The following is a 15,558-nucleotide window of genomic DNA, read 5'->3' as shown; positions in this document are numbered from 1 at the left end:
TTATGGCGAGCGATTAATCGCGTTTGATTACAGGCCTTTGCACAACGCGAACAACAGGAAGCTCAAAAGATATCCCTTCCTTCACCCTCTTGGAAGTACGCAAGGCTAAGATTACGTTGAAGTGGCGGCTTCTCACTTGAATGTGGTTTTGAACTGAGTTATCCATTTCCAAGATCATTCCCTGCGATTCAGAGTCAGGAGTACCAGGGGAGCGTAGCAGTTAAACTGCGCGTCTGGGATACAAGGAGCACGGTACTCAATTCACGCGGTGCCCGCCTTTCGTGCCAGGGTGAGAGACAGGCGACACCACACAGCCTCACCAGCTGAGGTCATCGTAACGCCCCAATGACATACGCAGTTCACAGCCATGCCGTTCTTAGGACTTAAACCCCTTTGTTGCTGAACATGATGTAAACGAACTTGTGCAGCCAATTTGATTTCACCTAAATATGTATGACGCCACAGAGGCATCATGTGAATATCTCGCCTCATTGCCTGTATTGTGCATGGGCAAGAACAATACGACCCCTGAAATGTTCGTATTTCTGGTGATTCAGCACCAAGTGTCCACGATAGAAGGCAATTGGTTAACAGCCAGATCCGGCTGCCGATTGTTAGTCTCGATCACGAATAGATATTTGGGCAGCTACTAGTATGACGGATGTGAGCCTGAAAATTGCATAGGCTTACAAATAGCGAAGTAACTGCGAACGCAAATACAAACATACCACCTATCAGAAATATGCATCAACGCCACATTTAGAGAGGCCAAATCACACGCACAGAACGATCGCGACACAAACTCTTCCGCATAGACCATAAACGCCACCTTGCGGAGCGAAGAAGCACCACAAGTGAGTCACTCCGTCCACTACGAGGGCAACTTTGACACGGCAAGTTTGGCAGCGACTCTGGCGTAAAAAAACATAGGATGACGTCATCAAACGATGACGTATTGAGGAAGGCATTTACTGAAATAGTAAAATTGTGTTATTTTGAGAAGTATTTTGGACTTAAAAACACACTCACGGTTACAGGCGAGCAGTTTCCATCATATCTGATGATTAACTCAATGTATTCAAATGTGATAGTCCCTTTAGCAATGTCAATTGTATCAATCCCCGGCCTGAAACAATGTCCAACGCCTGCTCAAACAATGTCCAACTCATTTCAAGAAACACAAAAGTTCAGGAAGTCCCAATTATTGAGGGCGAAAACCTTCTGGAAATCACAGGGCCTATGCATTTGTGGAATGTTCTTATCGTCAGTGTCCTCCATTATGCCTGAAACCCAAAACCAAATGTTTTTTTTCACCACATATCCACGATCTGCCCATATCCATGGTCTCCTAGTCTGTACAAGCATAATTATTCACAGATATACTGTTTTTGATGGTCTTTTGACTAATGCCGCAACCTGAATCGTACAGCCTACTAATAGCAGACTAAGTGGCAACAAGTGACATGTCTAATGCTCAGATCAGTCCCCAGACCTCCACACTTTTTCCCATTTCAACCCCTCCACCAGATTATGCATTTGTGATGCTGATCACAAACCATCCCCATGGTTATGCAAAGTTCAGTGTGACATCTCACAGACAATCTGGGTTCAGGCTCCACTTGAGCTAGAATTGCAAAGGAAAGGCAGGCATGTTGCTTTCATGGTATTTCATGGCATGGACTCAATGGTATCCAGGTAGAAGGCTTCAAAACGGATTAAAAGAACTTAATATATTTGCAGCCACTGCAGAGGAGCATATTACACTATACAACCCAGTATGTGTTTGCTATCTCCATCAGAAACACCCCCCTCCCTCCCCCTCACAAACTCTGTCAGGGGTATCTATTTGGCCCATTGGGATTGTTTTGTGGGACCTTGACTTTCCCAATGGTGAGATATACACCCTAAAACTTGCTGAGGCCCAAATCTTTTTGGCTGGTGCAGTACACCATGCAAAAATACTATTAAACAAAGCCTATCATCTCTGGTCATTACTTGCTGGCCATGAATAATGTGCTGTGCATGCATGAATACGCATGAACAACAATATGCATGAGAAATAGTACACACTATTTGCAACTTAAGGAAAAACAGTTCACTTTAAAAGCTAGGAATGCTAGAAAAAATGCCATTTATCACTAGAAAGTAGACCGAATATGATGGAAAACAACCATTTACGGGATGTTTGGCTATCAAGGCATCAGTCTAACAACCTCTTTCATCTACAGAAGATGATGCTCCCATCCTAATTCCATAGCACAGTATGCAGATAAACCCCTAAGACAATCCCTGGAAAAATATATTCCACACCTGTACTTAAAGGGAGTGTTCAACACTTATATAGGATTTTGAACTGAAATGGCCATCTTTAAGACCTTTTGGCAATGTTCAGAGCTCTGCCCTTCTTAAGACCTAAGCCCATCTAATATCTGAGCTACACACCTGTGGAAATGGGAAGAGGTATATCTCAGACAGCTTTTTCAGTCACCTTGGTATTCATGCCATCATATCACATCATTCAGATCCTTCCATTTCATAAGGCATGCAGTGATAGAGGCAGAGAAAGCATAATTGTTGAGGCATACATATCTGGGCATTCCTGGTGTGATCTCCAGATATCACAGCAGTCTTGTGGCTCCTGGTCGGTGATGTGCAAAGTATGATGACATGATGAAACCATGATGCATTGATGAGCATATTTACTTAATGGAAAATTGTGTAGTCTAAAGCAGCCTTTTCCACTTAAGAAGTATACTTATAGTTAAAAGTGGGGTTGTTTCATGATATCTGATGCTTGCTTTAATATCTTTAATGTTGAAACATTGCCTTCCATGCATTTAGAGGCTGGTTGAATGCCTGTCACTTGGGTAGTGGTCAACTTGACCCCCTGAGATCTCAGAAATTAGATAGCTACACACACCCCAGTTCACAGGATATTCTTGGCCTATATATGATCTCAATTGTGTCAAAATTTAAGGTTCTTAGGTCATGAACTTTGTACTAAATAAGGTAAAACAAGGTCAAACTGTACATTGGTGTCCAAAGTGCTCCAAGACCTTCTCATGCCAGCTCTGTGAACTTAGGGCCTGTTCTAAGCAAAAGATCACTGGTGCTTATCTATGGTCAATGATCTCCCAACCTTTTGAAGGCCATGGCAACAAAATCATACCAAGACAACTTTCATGTTTGCATTGAAAAAGCTCTACAGATTATGTTAGACAGTATGCTCTATACAAAATGTTGATCTTTGTCATTTCAGGTCTGTGACCTTTTCTAACATTAAGGAAGTCCATGGAAAATGTAAAATGTACTTACTGTTATCAAGCAACAAGAAATGAACACCTGACAGCCACTCTATGCAGGAAGCTCCAGAGCAATAAAACAGTTTGGTTTTAATGTTTATGATATTCATACTTAACTGAAGGTCAATTAAATTTATTAATTCCATTGTTGTGATACCTAAGAAGCTATCTAAGAGATGTATAGTTTCATCTAGCACTCTACTGCTGCATCTGATTGGATGATTCCCTAAAATGTCTTTTGCTGAATCCATAGCCAGATTTGATCTGCTCACAGACAGCAAACTCACCAAGTACATCTGTACTCCCTGAAACCAAGCAATCCACTATTCAATTATCTACATCTATACAAAATTGATCCTGAGAAACCTACAAGGTGGAAATATTGATCCCTCAACCAAAGCATGTGTTGAACAATCAGTATACTCACATCCTGATCCTTTCCTTTATTTTTGAAGTTTTGCAATCTTGACTTGACATTCTCATCAGAGGCCATGACACACTTGTTTGAGGCACCTGCAAGCATGACATCATTTTAGGCAAAACATTTGCCAGCAAAATTTTATGATGCATAGGTACACCTGTCAATGCCTCTCATAGCAAGAAAAACAGTGAAAATGGCAGGCAACAATACACAACCCAGAAATAACCACAACAAAAAACATGGAATCAATGAACATGTTCCTAAATTGCTCGATATAAATCCTTCACGCACTTGCATTCTTCAGATACACATATTATTTTACTACCAGGCTCAACCCACTACGACCCAGCACAACGCCCACCCCTACAACTTCGCGCAACGCCTGTCACGCTGCACACTCCTGAAACTCACTGTAACTATTCAGCATAAGAGCATTTTCATCCTAGAAACCAACAATATTTTGGACTTTATTCATAAACACAGTTGAAAAGACACATAAGCGCCAATAACGAATGCGTTTAATGATTTCTCATCCCTATGTTGACATCGCTATGCTGTGGTTTTCTGCAGTTTTGGATACATCAAAAGGTAAAAATATTTTGATAATTTTGTAAAAAATTGTTCAAGTAAAAACTTGCATATATTAACCGTTTGATCGCTCAAACCAACTATTTATCCCCGATTGGTGTAATTCATCTCTAACGAAGAAGCTTCCTTTTCGGTTGTCCGTAGCGGTGGTAGTGGTGCGCTGTGGCTGTGATTGGCAGGCTGAGGCCTTATTCGTCACCATGAAGGTCTACAAAGACATCATTTCAGGTCAGAACACGTATAATTTTGTCCAGATATCGTGGAAGTACCTGGGATAGCTGTGCTGATCGTTTTCGAAACCTGACACCATTGAACATCACGTCTCGCTTGCCGTCGCATACTCCTAAATCTAATTCAGGGGCATGAGTCAACCGCTTCGTCGTTCAAAGGTCGGGTTGATTGTTCACTCGGATCACCTTAGGCAGGTATTTGGTGTTTTTGTGAGGGTGTCCAGGTGTTAGCCCTCTGTACCCCTTTGTTTTGATGGTTTTGCTTTCCCCTCTGGAGAATTCGTCTTTGCCCACGATCTCATAATGGTGAGTCATAATCATAGAATGACTCACTGTTGGCAAAGACATTGAAATTGGTGTGCTCTTGAAAGGTCAGGAGTTTTATGGTTATTTCATTTTGTGTAATTTATTCCAGGCAGCCTGCAGATTATTTACATTGTTCCATGTGCTCAGTATGCACAGTTTGATCATCAGTGGTGCTTTCAGTGTATGGATTTTAACTCCATGAATTTTTATGTAAAGAAAAAGTTAGTATCAGCATGACCTTGAAAAGCAGGTATCAATGAATTATGAAATGGTAGCCCTATAAAGTACCATCTGCTCTATTGGTGACATTTTTATGACACTGGGTGATTTGAGGAATAAGGTTTCAACCCCATGTCATTTGGGATGTGCATATATGTGTATAGGCCCAATTTGCATGAAATGATTGTTACTTTTTTACAGTAGAAGGAATGTGTGTGATGGTTATTAAGGTATACGGTGATGCTTTCCTCGACATTTAATAATTGCATAAGAGAATTTCTCATAAAAGGTGGGCTTGCCACCATATGCTGGCGCCAGCTGTAAACAGTACGTTCCGGAATTGAGGTGATAATTGTGACTGAAGAGTAGGGTGTATATTATGAGCAAAGAAGGATAAGGCAAACAGGCATTTAAGGTAGTACTTTCCATGCCAGTATTCATGATACCAGCTTATTAAACAAGTCAATTTTAGTGATTTCTTCCAGTATAAAAAACATCTTGGGCATGACAAAGTCACATTTAGCTCCTCTGCAGGATAGTTTTCAACCTACAAAAGGTCATCCACCTCCTTTGATACATTCACACAACCATAAAATCAAACTGGCTGGTTGCATACATCAAACTCAGCCAGGCTTAATTTTGCATAATTTGGAACTTATGTAGTGTTAACTGGCAGAAATTACCTTTGCAACATCATATTTCCTTAGGCACTAGCGCTATGACCTGAAAATTTTCAGCCATGTATTAAACTAAGTAGTCAGATTTATGATGCACACACTGGAATTTTTGCTGTGATGTTGCCCTTGATGTTGCTACCGCAGTGTTGGAGATTCCCCCAAAAGTCCTGGTAGCAGAGTATTAATTTGCCAGACTGGATTGCAAAATTTTCTAAGGGATGTGAGTCATGACATTTTAGTTAGGTTGTCTTTGGGAGATTACAGTACAGTGGGTGGTACTCAGTGAAACACCATTTTCATATGCATTGAGTCATGCGAAAGCACTTCAAATGAAAGAAGACATTGGTGTTAAACATGACACACTAAAACAAGACAGTCTCAAATTCTGTAACATGAAACATATGTGCATATGTATATAGAGCTTTGCAAGCTGTAAAAAGGCCTTCCAAAACAAGGATCTAGGCAAGTCTTTTCTCCTGAAGTATTGCTGTAAATTGTAGGCATCATATGGGTTCTAACAAAGTCACCAACAAGTTGCTTAGTGAAGGTGCACAGTTTTGCAGAATAAGTTTAGAGCTGGCCAGAGTAAAAGGAACAAGACATTGCCAATGAATGTCCACAGATGGCCACCCACTCAGCTCCATGTGGAAACTGGTTTTGAAAACAGCAAAACCTTCATGCCCTCCATATTCTAATTCCTGGACAACACATGGTGCCTGGGCATGCCTCAGCTCGACAATAAAGACGGGCAGCACTCTCGACAGATTTACCTCCACAGCACAAGTACATTGTCTGACAGACCCATCCAGGCTGGCCAAAATGGATCGGAGCTGCTCTGCTGACTCTGGCAGATAGTACTATGTATTAATGGATTTTATTTGCTTTAGCTGATATTGCAAAATGTCATCAATTTATTGGTATTTTTATCCACAATTTTTTTTCCTTCACTTGCTTGATCAAAGTGATGTGCTCATGTTGCTCTGGTCTCCTGGTGTTTTTTTTTCGTTGCCAGAGTTAGATGGCTATCAGAGACAGTGTTAGGAATTCCAAAAAAGCCAAGCACAAATTTTCCATGGTGGAGTACAAAATTATCCAAGTGCTGCAAGTCATTACAGCTTTATTTAGGTCATCTTCAGGGGCTAATAGTACAATGGGTGGCATTCAACAGAAGTGCCATTTTTCATACACAGCAATTCACATAAAAACATTTTAAATGAAAGGAAACATCAGTATTAAACATGACACACTGAAACAACAGTGTCATACCCTGTACTATGAAATGCATGTGCATACACATTGGTTTGCATTATATGAAAGGCTCTGTGTATACACTTTCCAAAATGGAGGGTAATCACGCATCAGGCTCATACACTCCAAAATGGAGAGTGGCTACACACCGGGCATATACACCCTCCAGAATGGAGGGTGGGTACAATATGCACAACCAGACAAAAGTGGAACACAAAAATGCAAATGAACATGCCGCAAACGGCCACCTACTCATGCTCCACCACAATCACGCTACTCAAGCTCCACCACGGTCACGCTACTCACGCTCCACCGGCTAACTGGTTTTAAAAACAGCTCAATGTTCATGCCCTTCACCTACCCACTCCCGGTCAACACACGAGACCCTGCACATCCCACCCGAACTATAGAGACAGGCAGCACTCTTTACCGATTTACCGACCCAGTAGAAGTGCATTGCCTGACAGACGGTGCAGGCCGACCAAAAGGGATTGGAGTCGGTCACTCCGCTGACTCCGGCGGATAATGCAAGGTATTAATGGATTTTGAAGAGCTTCAACCGATATTATTGCAAACTATGATAATTTAGGTTGCAATTAATTGATGTTTTTGTCCTAACAAACCCTTCTCCTTAATTTGCTGGGCCAAAGTTGTGGGTTCATGTTTTTCTGGTGTCCTGGTGTTTTTACCGGAGTGAGATTGCTGTCTCCGAACAGTTTTTTTGGCCATTTATAGCAATGTGTTTCGACTTAAAAGAGTATTTTGTAGAGCCTGAATTGCCAACTTTAATTTCACACCCTTAAGTGGCAAATTTAACTTGGTTCAAATCCACAGCTGCCATAACATTTTTGCACTCTGGATACCAGAAAGTGGCCAAAAATCCAACCACATGGCGGTTCTGGATGAGTACAAGCACGTCCTTCGTAATCGTGATGTCCATCGGTATACAGTTTCCCCCCCATATGTTTACAAATCGGTTCAAGGTTTGAGCACGAGCAGAATATTTATGCTCTTGACAAATCAGTCACGAGGAGGCGAATCATGAAAACCAGTTGGAGAGTTTTTCTACATTCAACCTCCAACCGGAGCTGGAGGGCAGGCACAAGCCACTGAATAGTTGAGATGTTTCCGACGCTGAATTGCAGGTGATTTTCTTATTTACATTGCAACACAGGCTGCTTGCTATTAGGAACCTTAGTCTGGTGGGTGCAAGATTTGTGCTCTTGCAGATATCAATACATGGCTCGTGATGGGAGCAGCAAGTCTCAAGCTGTTGCATGTTCTGTTTTTATTTTGTCCTGACATGAAGAGGTAAAATGAGTTTTTCCAACAGCTGTTCTTGTTGCATCATGCTAGAGTACAAAATATTTCATTTTGCTTAGTCAAAATCCTGGAGTACAAGATCTCCTGGTATACATTATACCAGGAAACATCAAGTTTTCCAATGCTTGTCAGGGATGATATGAGATGGCCCAACACTTGTTTGTCTTTATAACAATGTTTTTTGACTAAGGATAGATATTTGTAAAGGTTGAATTACTAGCCTTAAATTCACTCCTCTAAATGTCACCTTTAACTGGGTTTAAATCCCCAGCTCCCCTACATTTTTGTACCCTGGATACCAGCAAGTGGTCAGGAATCCGATGAGAGGCATTTCTGGACAAGTACAAATCAGCCTTTATAATTGTGAGGCCCATTTCTATACAGCTTCTGTCCAAATGTTCACAAACCTGTTTAAGACATGAGCATGAGCAGATTCTTTATGCTCTTGACAAATCAGTCACGAGGAGGTGAATCATTTAAACCAATTGGAGACTTTTGCTACGTACATTCTCAGACCTGAGCTGGGAGGTGGGCGACAGCCACTGAATAGTTGATATGTTTCCGATGCCAATTTGTGAGTGATTCTCCTATTTGCATATCCATGACATGGTGCAGTGGTGGAGTGTGAGTAGGTGGCTGTTTGTGGTAGGCACTTGGGTTTTATGGTTTTTCTATCACCACTTGTGGCACCCTTGACAATTAATGTGGTTTGTCATTAATGGTAGGTTAAATTATGTTTAGTTTTGTGTTGGTCTGCACAGGTCATATGAATTGAGAGCTTTGCTAATCTACTGACTGGTGCAATGGTGATATTTGTTTGTCATTTTCCAGCATTGTTTAAAGACAACTCCATTCAGGATTCACACTTAATTTTTTGCATTTCCATACACAACTTGTTGTATACTTAGGTGGTAAAACAGATTGCTTGCTATTGGACATCTAAGTCTATTTGGCGCAAGATTTGTGCTCTTACAGATATCAATACATGGTACATGACAGGAGCAGAGAGTCCGGACCTGTTGTGCCTTCTGATTTCATTTGGTTATGAAATGGAGGTAAAATGAGTTTCCAAAAGCTGTTTTTGTCATGTCATGGTGGAGTACAAAATGTTTCAGTTTACCTAGTCGCTATCTTCAAGTACAAAATGTAGTTTACATTATACCAGGAAATGTCAATTTTTCCAACACTGGTTACTGTATACTGTGGTCACTGTTACATCCTCCATCATGTAATCCAAGAGGTTATGTTGACTGGTGTATACAAGACCTTATCTTGCATAAAACACTGGCATCAATAAACAGCAGAGTATTAAACTCATCATATAACTTATTGGGAATGCACATGTGCTTCCACAGTCACAATCAGCAGATGACGTTCGAGAATTGACCATGATTTCTGCCTAGTCCATAGCTGCACTGAGCTGATCAGTTGCAGTTGGTCCATGGTCCCCACCCTAATATGACCAGTGGTTCTGTGAAGTAACAGGGCTATGAGCCAGCTTGAGAGCACACAACCACTGGAATCATGGAAGAGTTATTTGTTGGAGTCATGGGTGCTTCTCAGAGGCTGACTGGAGTGTGCTGCCAATGTTTGTGTGTCATCAGCTGGTGAAAAGATGTCAGCTTTGGTAGGACTGCCAAACAGCACAGCACACAGGTGCAGTAATATCTGCTACCAGCACCAGATGACAACATGCATAGATGGGTGTTTGAATCAGTAGCCAAAGACTTGGGTTGTAAAACAATTGGGACTCCAACATGGCTCCAGGTGGCTGCAAATGCCATTCATTCACTCACAATGCACATTGCATTTTTTAACTATTGACAGTAGGTTGGCCTGCGAAACATCATTTTTGTCATGGATCAATCCTTATGTGCAGACATTGGTCACATTGTGAGAGGGTAAGAATGTACCATGGCATATTTTGTAATTCTAAGTGTCTTGCAATGCCTGGGAACACCTTTCCTGGAACTAGCTTTGAATCCCGACATCTCCTGTACAACTGCAGTGTTTCTGATTCTGCACTTTCTATTGTTTTTAGCTTACATGCTAGATGACCACCGCAATTTGCAATTCTTTAACATATAGCCACCATGTGAATGCAACAACATTCCAAGATATTGTGGACCTTGCAATTTTAGGCACCAATGTGCAGGACAAAAAACTGACATGGGTTCCACGAGCACTTCACAAATTTTTGGGTGTGTAACTCCTTTTCAGTAAGCCCAGATATTTGGAGATGCTTGCAGGTTGATGGCATGACTGTTGTTCACCCCCTCATCTTCCTATTTGTCTGTTCTTATGATCCCCCTGGCCTGGTGTATGTGCTTTTGATCTGTAAAGGCATGATTGTCCGCGTCTGCATTATGTGACGATCTTTTGTTTCCAGGAGATGAGATGTTCATGGACACCTACACCTACGAAACGATTCATGATGCCGTCTACCGGGTGGAAGGCAAGGTAAGAGCTGTCTTGACTAATCTTGTTAACCATATCGAGAGTCATGGTCATTGCAGTACAAGAAAGGGTGTATTACAGTGCACCAAAAATATTCTTTTCTACGTAATATCATGTAGAGTTTGCCGGAGGTGTTCGCAGTGTGACGCGCGTTCTGTTCACATATTCATAACTGTTGTGACGATAGCTGCGTATGCATAGGCACTGAGATTTTCGTTGGCAGGTGCTAACAATACTTCTGGCAATGGAAACTGATTTTTGCTGTATTCAACATATAAAATACCTTATTATTCGTCGTGGATCTTTGGTTTGCAAATTGTATTGCATTGTATTCCTTATGATGGAACCTATTGCGCCACTTTGCCTTACTTCGATCAAGTATCGGAAAACGATTCTGCGCGTATGCAAAGATTTTACGGGAGGTGATGTAGAATCTTTGTCGAACGGGTCGCTGTACACCAGGAGACGCAGAATCCATTGGGTATGACGTCATAAGTGACGTTGACGGCATTTATTTTTCGTTGTCTGGGTCGCTGCAAATGCACCGTAAATTGTAAGCACGCAAGTTTCGTTTTTTTTGTTCTTTTAAATTGTGGGAAATACTTGTGCCACCTGGCAGGGGAATGACATTGCAGTTACAAGGTCGCTTTTGTGGTTGGGGAATGGAGGCAAACATGGTTTGTTTGTCTTGCACTCCGCAGACTCCGCATCAGACTAGGCCTCCACAAAATGGCATTTGAGTTCGCTGGATGAATTGCTGTGTTGTGTATTATGCTGCGGATGTGTTTTATGTGTATTTCAAGGTAGTAAACAAAGGTTTTGGCGTGACATGGCGTAAGCAGCACATGATAATACAGCGATTATGGTTTGGTACTGTCCGATGCAGTAGGTTTTCGGTTTCGTGAGAAATTTACGTATATCATACAAAACAAGCGAACAAGACTAACCCGGATTTGGTCCCGCCTTTCTGACTTCGTTTTTTCAGTCTCCTCTTGTTTACTCATCACGTCTGATTTATGCGCGTCAGTTTGCGTCATTAGGCCACGCGGACTCGGTGGGGACTCCTTTCGACGGACGTGAGTTGTGCCCTGAAGCCCTGACGTAGCAAAATTGCACGCTGGACCACGGAAGGACTTGGGTTCCCGGGTCCAGATCCAGTGTACCGTGTACCCGTGCACCCGTGTACCGATTGGGTGTCTGACGGGGTTATGCCGTACATCGTAACGTCATGACTGCGGGTTCACATAAGCCGTTATGTGGACATGCAGTGGGCCACGGAATAACGAGGCTTAGCATGGACCGTGCTGGATGATAACGGGAGAGGGGGGAATATAAGATTTTCCACTGACTGCGGACGAGCAGAACTGATATATGGGCGGGTTGGTTTGGATGGTTGCGCCCAGCTTGCTCTCTGCTGGACGACTTCGGGGGGGGGGGGGGGGGGGGTGCTGCCGACAGTACATCACGTACATCTGTCACCGCCGGCACTGCTTCACGTGCATTGGCTGCTAACAGCAGTATGTGACGTACCTAGTCGCAGCACATGACTTGCGTCGCCCGCTGCCCGCAGTACATCACGCGCAGCAAGGTGGGCGAACTGGTGCTGGACGGTGCCAACCCGTCGGCCGAGGATGCTGAGGAGGCGACCGACGACGACAACGAGTCGGGCGTGGATGTCGTGCTCAACATGCGCCTCACCGAGACCGGCTTCAGCGACAAGAAGGCTTACATCTCGTACCTGAAGGATTACATGAAGGCGATCTGCACCAAGCTGGCCGAAACCAGCCCCGACCAGGTGGACACCTTCAAGAACGGTTCCAACGCTTTCATCAAGGAGAAAATTGGCAAGTTCAAGGACATGCAGTTCTTCCAGGGTAAGTAGTGGCTGCCAGTGGACTATGAGGAATTGTGCCATTCGCCGTTTCCCTTCAGTTCAGAGTACGTGCAAAGTTCAGTACCAGGGAGCTACGTCATTTCAGTTGCACTGCGCTGCTCCACCATTTGCGTGTCTGTGTTAATGCCTGTTGTTTGCATTTCATGTTGAGAGATCTGAAGATTTATCTGTCTCCCGGCCCACGCGAGTTCCGCCTATTTGCTGACTACTTTCTTTGTGGCAGGCGAAGGCATGAACCCGGATGGTATGGTGGCCATCATGCTGTACGAGGACAAGGATGGCTCGGAACTGCCTTTCATGTACTTCTTCAAGCATGGTCTAGAGGAGGAGAAGCTCTAAATCTAGAAAGTGTAAGTGACGCGTTCCCTGTGGGGCACTTCGGTCATGCACTTACGTCGTCGATGTTTTGATGTATTATCTGGTGGCCGAAGCGACATCCTATCTCGAGACCAAAGTGTGGTAGTTCCAAACGGTAAGCGACATCTGAATGGCTTGGTCGAGTGTCGTTGCGGGCGGCCTCATGGTTGCGGTGGACAATCATGGCTTTAAAAGGTACTCACTTTTAGTGATTTGTACTATCATGACTACGGATGTCATAAGGTCTGAATGTAGTGTTTTGGAACATGCTGATGCAGGTGGTTAACGTAACAGCTGTATGCATAAGCGAACGTCATGGGGCTCCTGCGCAGAACTCGACGGACACGACACTACCAGAGGTCACAATGCTTGTATTGTGTCATCTCCATTCACCGTCTGTGATGAGCCGCATTGTGCAGCCGTGTTCCGGGTAGAGGATGCCACTAATGTGACTGGTACCGAAAATGTAGGTTTTACGTCATAGTCGAACCCGCGGCTGCGTCTGTGCACCTCGTCATAGCCGAATTGGGGAGATGACTCAATGTATGCATTAGTGTGTTGTTCAAACATGGCCTTGATTATTGAAGGGCTCTTCTACCTTCGACAACCATGCTCCAGATGAACTAGAATACACGTTGACCGATAGAGGCTGGCCCTTAGCTTTGCCATTTTGTGACAGTGTGTCAGAATGCAAAACTTTTGACTGAAAATAACACCGTTGACGGGCGGGTTGGGGCTTTCAATTTGTAGCGTTGTTGTGGTGGATGCCTGTCTGTCGCCATGCACATTTCGTTGAGGGAGTGTTGGCGAGCATGTAGGCACTAGTACATTTCGTGTCGATTTTTGTAAGAAAAATCGACAGGACAAAAGACGCTAAAAGGCAAGAAAGCTTGGCAAGTGTCACGACAGTGAGCATCGCCATTGGGCAGTAAGTATGACCTACAGGCATCGGGCAGGTCGTACCTAGGCAGCATCGTTATTGCGCTATGGACGCTTGTATGCGTCTTGTAGAAATCACATTCTGAAAATAACCACCGGTAGGTACTGGCTAAACTGGAACAGCTATATGTGTTAAGGGTCTTGTTTTTCTCAACATAAATACCACTAACGATGGCGAACCAGAAGCTCGCCACCTTTCTTGCGCATAACAATTATTGGGACTGGTGAGGTGATGAGAGATCGGTGGGCGTCCCGCACAGTACGGATATTTCTGATACGTTCATCAGTGAATATGACATATAAATATTGAATGGCATTGTATACCTATGTCATTGTGGATTTCAGATTCGCGCAGGGCGTGTACAATGGTTGTACGTTAAGAGCTGACGTTTAAAAACCGTGTTGAGAGCGGTTACTGAAGAAAGTTACAATATTTTCTTCATAAAACCTCTGAGCCATCTTATCCTCATCCACGTGCTGTCACAGCCGCGCATGATTTTGTGGGATCGCTCCATTATTGTGCATGCACCAGTGTTCCGGGCTTGTTACTTTTGTTCCGCGGTCTCTTCGTAGAATAGATTTCGCCGTTGTAAGATGATTGTTGCGCGCGTGAAAGTGACCCCAGGTGTGCAGCGGGCGCACATTTGGCACGGAGAATGTGATGGGTGGTGTCTGGCTGACCAATGGTGTCTTCCTGTCGGCAGTGGGCGTGCCACCGCTTCTGTCATGCTTCTGCGGCCGTCCTGCCATCGCAGCGCGCCCGTGCCCTCTCAGCCAGCGAAGACCGGCGACGAGCCGTCACCGCTACCGGGGAGCCACTCAGCGCCGAGTCGCGCATGCGCGTCAGCCCCCGTGGACAACCGCCGCACGATGCTGCGCAGCGACGTTTTATCGAACGTGCGCGACTGAAATATTTTATTATTTATACAAAACGAAATAAAGATCCGACAAATTGTCAAGTTGTTTTTTTGGTTGTCTCGCACGTTGAAGGAACGCGAACGGATAGCCTTCCGCGCGACAGAGTGGCATAGTCATTCTCGTGTTTTGAACGTTTATGTTGCAGTTATGGCGTACTATTTTCCTCCGTATTTCCTTTCCCGCTGACCCGGTTTACGATGCCCAACTAGGTTCGACTCCCTATAATCCACTGATTAAGTTGCCTACGTTGTCTGCGCGTGCCGCCGTCGCTGCCGTGGACTTCCGCACAGCCCGCAGCGAAAACGTAACTGCTAAAGCCGTTGTATCGCCGTTGTTGAGAGGGACGACTCGCCGTGCGTGCGTGACTGACGTGATCACGACCATACAGGCGTGTGACCTACGTCTTCGCTGGCATTTGTCTGGCCCTCCACGAACGAGTAGTTTCCATCATCAAAACAGATTTGTTGGAGTGTTCGGACTGGCTGGATGGGGCGGACGCTGGGAAGGATGGTGCACTGGGGAGGAGGGAAGGGATAGAAACCTTGGCGATATGCATCTCCAAAGCGGTCTGCAGTCTGCGAGTCCAAGCAAGGCGACACCACTGTGCGGGAGTTGGCGGGCGGTAGGGCCTCGAGGCCCAGCCACCTGTTCAAGGTTTTCACCAAACGGCCCTGGCGGT

The 15,558-nt window shown here is 44.1% G+C and overlaps 1 protein-coding gene across 1 annotated transcript; it reads left to right on the top strand.

The window, feature by feature from the left end:
• The first annotated feature begins 4,433 nt into the window (after positions 1-4,433).
• LOC119096452 (translationally-controlled tumor protein homolog) lies at positions 4,434-14,916 on the top strand. Its single transcript, XM_037219359.1, has 5 exons — positions 4,434-4,539; positions 10,704-10,774; positions 12,342-12,645; positions 12,889-13,015; positions 14,666-14,916. The coding sequence occupies exons 1-4, from the start codon at positions 4,512-4,514 to the stop codon at positions 13,002-13,004; spliced, it is 519 nt and encodes a 172-aa protein (XP_037075254.1). The 5' UTR covers positions 4,434-4,511; the 3' UTR covers positions 13,005-13,015; positions 14,666-14,916.
• The last annotated feature ends 642 nt before the right edge of the window (positions 14,917-15,558 follow it).

Source organism: Pollicipes pollicipes, unplaced genomic scaffold (genome assembly GCF_011947565.3).
Source record: "Pollicipes pollicipes isolate AB1234 unplaced genomic scaffold, Ppol_2.1 Scaffold_4295;HRSCAF=5057_pilon_pilon_pilon, whole genome shotgun sequence".
NCBI classification, from domain to species: Eukaryota; Metazoa; Arthropoda; class Thecostraca; order Pollicipedomorpha; family Pollicipedidae; genus Pollicipes; species Pollicipes pollicipes.
The sequence above is the reverse complement of the archived record's forward strand: the minus strand, read 5'-3'. Positions and strand labels throughout refer to the sequence as shown.

Coding starts and splice junctions, on each gene's coding strand:
- LOC119096452 (XM_037219359.1), top strand. CDS start 4,512: ATGAAGGTCTACAAAGACATCATTTCAG. Junction 4,540..10,703: donor CTACAAAGACATCATTTCAG/GTCAGAACACGT, acceptor TTTTGTTTCCAG/GAGATGAGATGTTCATGGAC. Junction 10,775..12,341: donor TCTACCGGGTGGAAGGCAAG/GTAAGAGCTGTC, acceptor CGCTGCCCGCAG/TACATCACGCGCAGCAAGGT.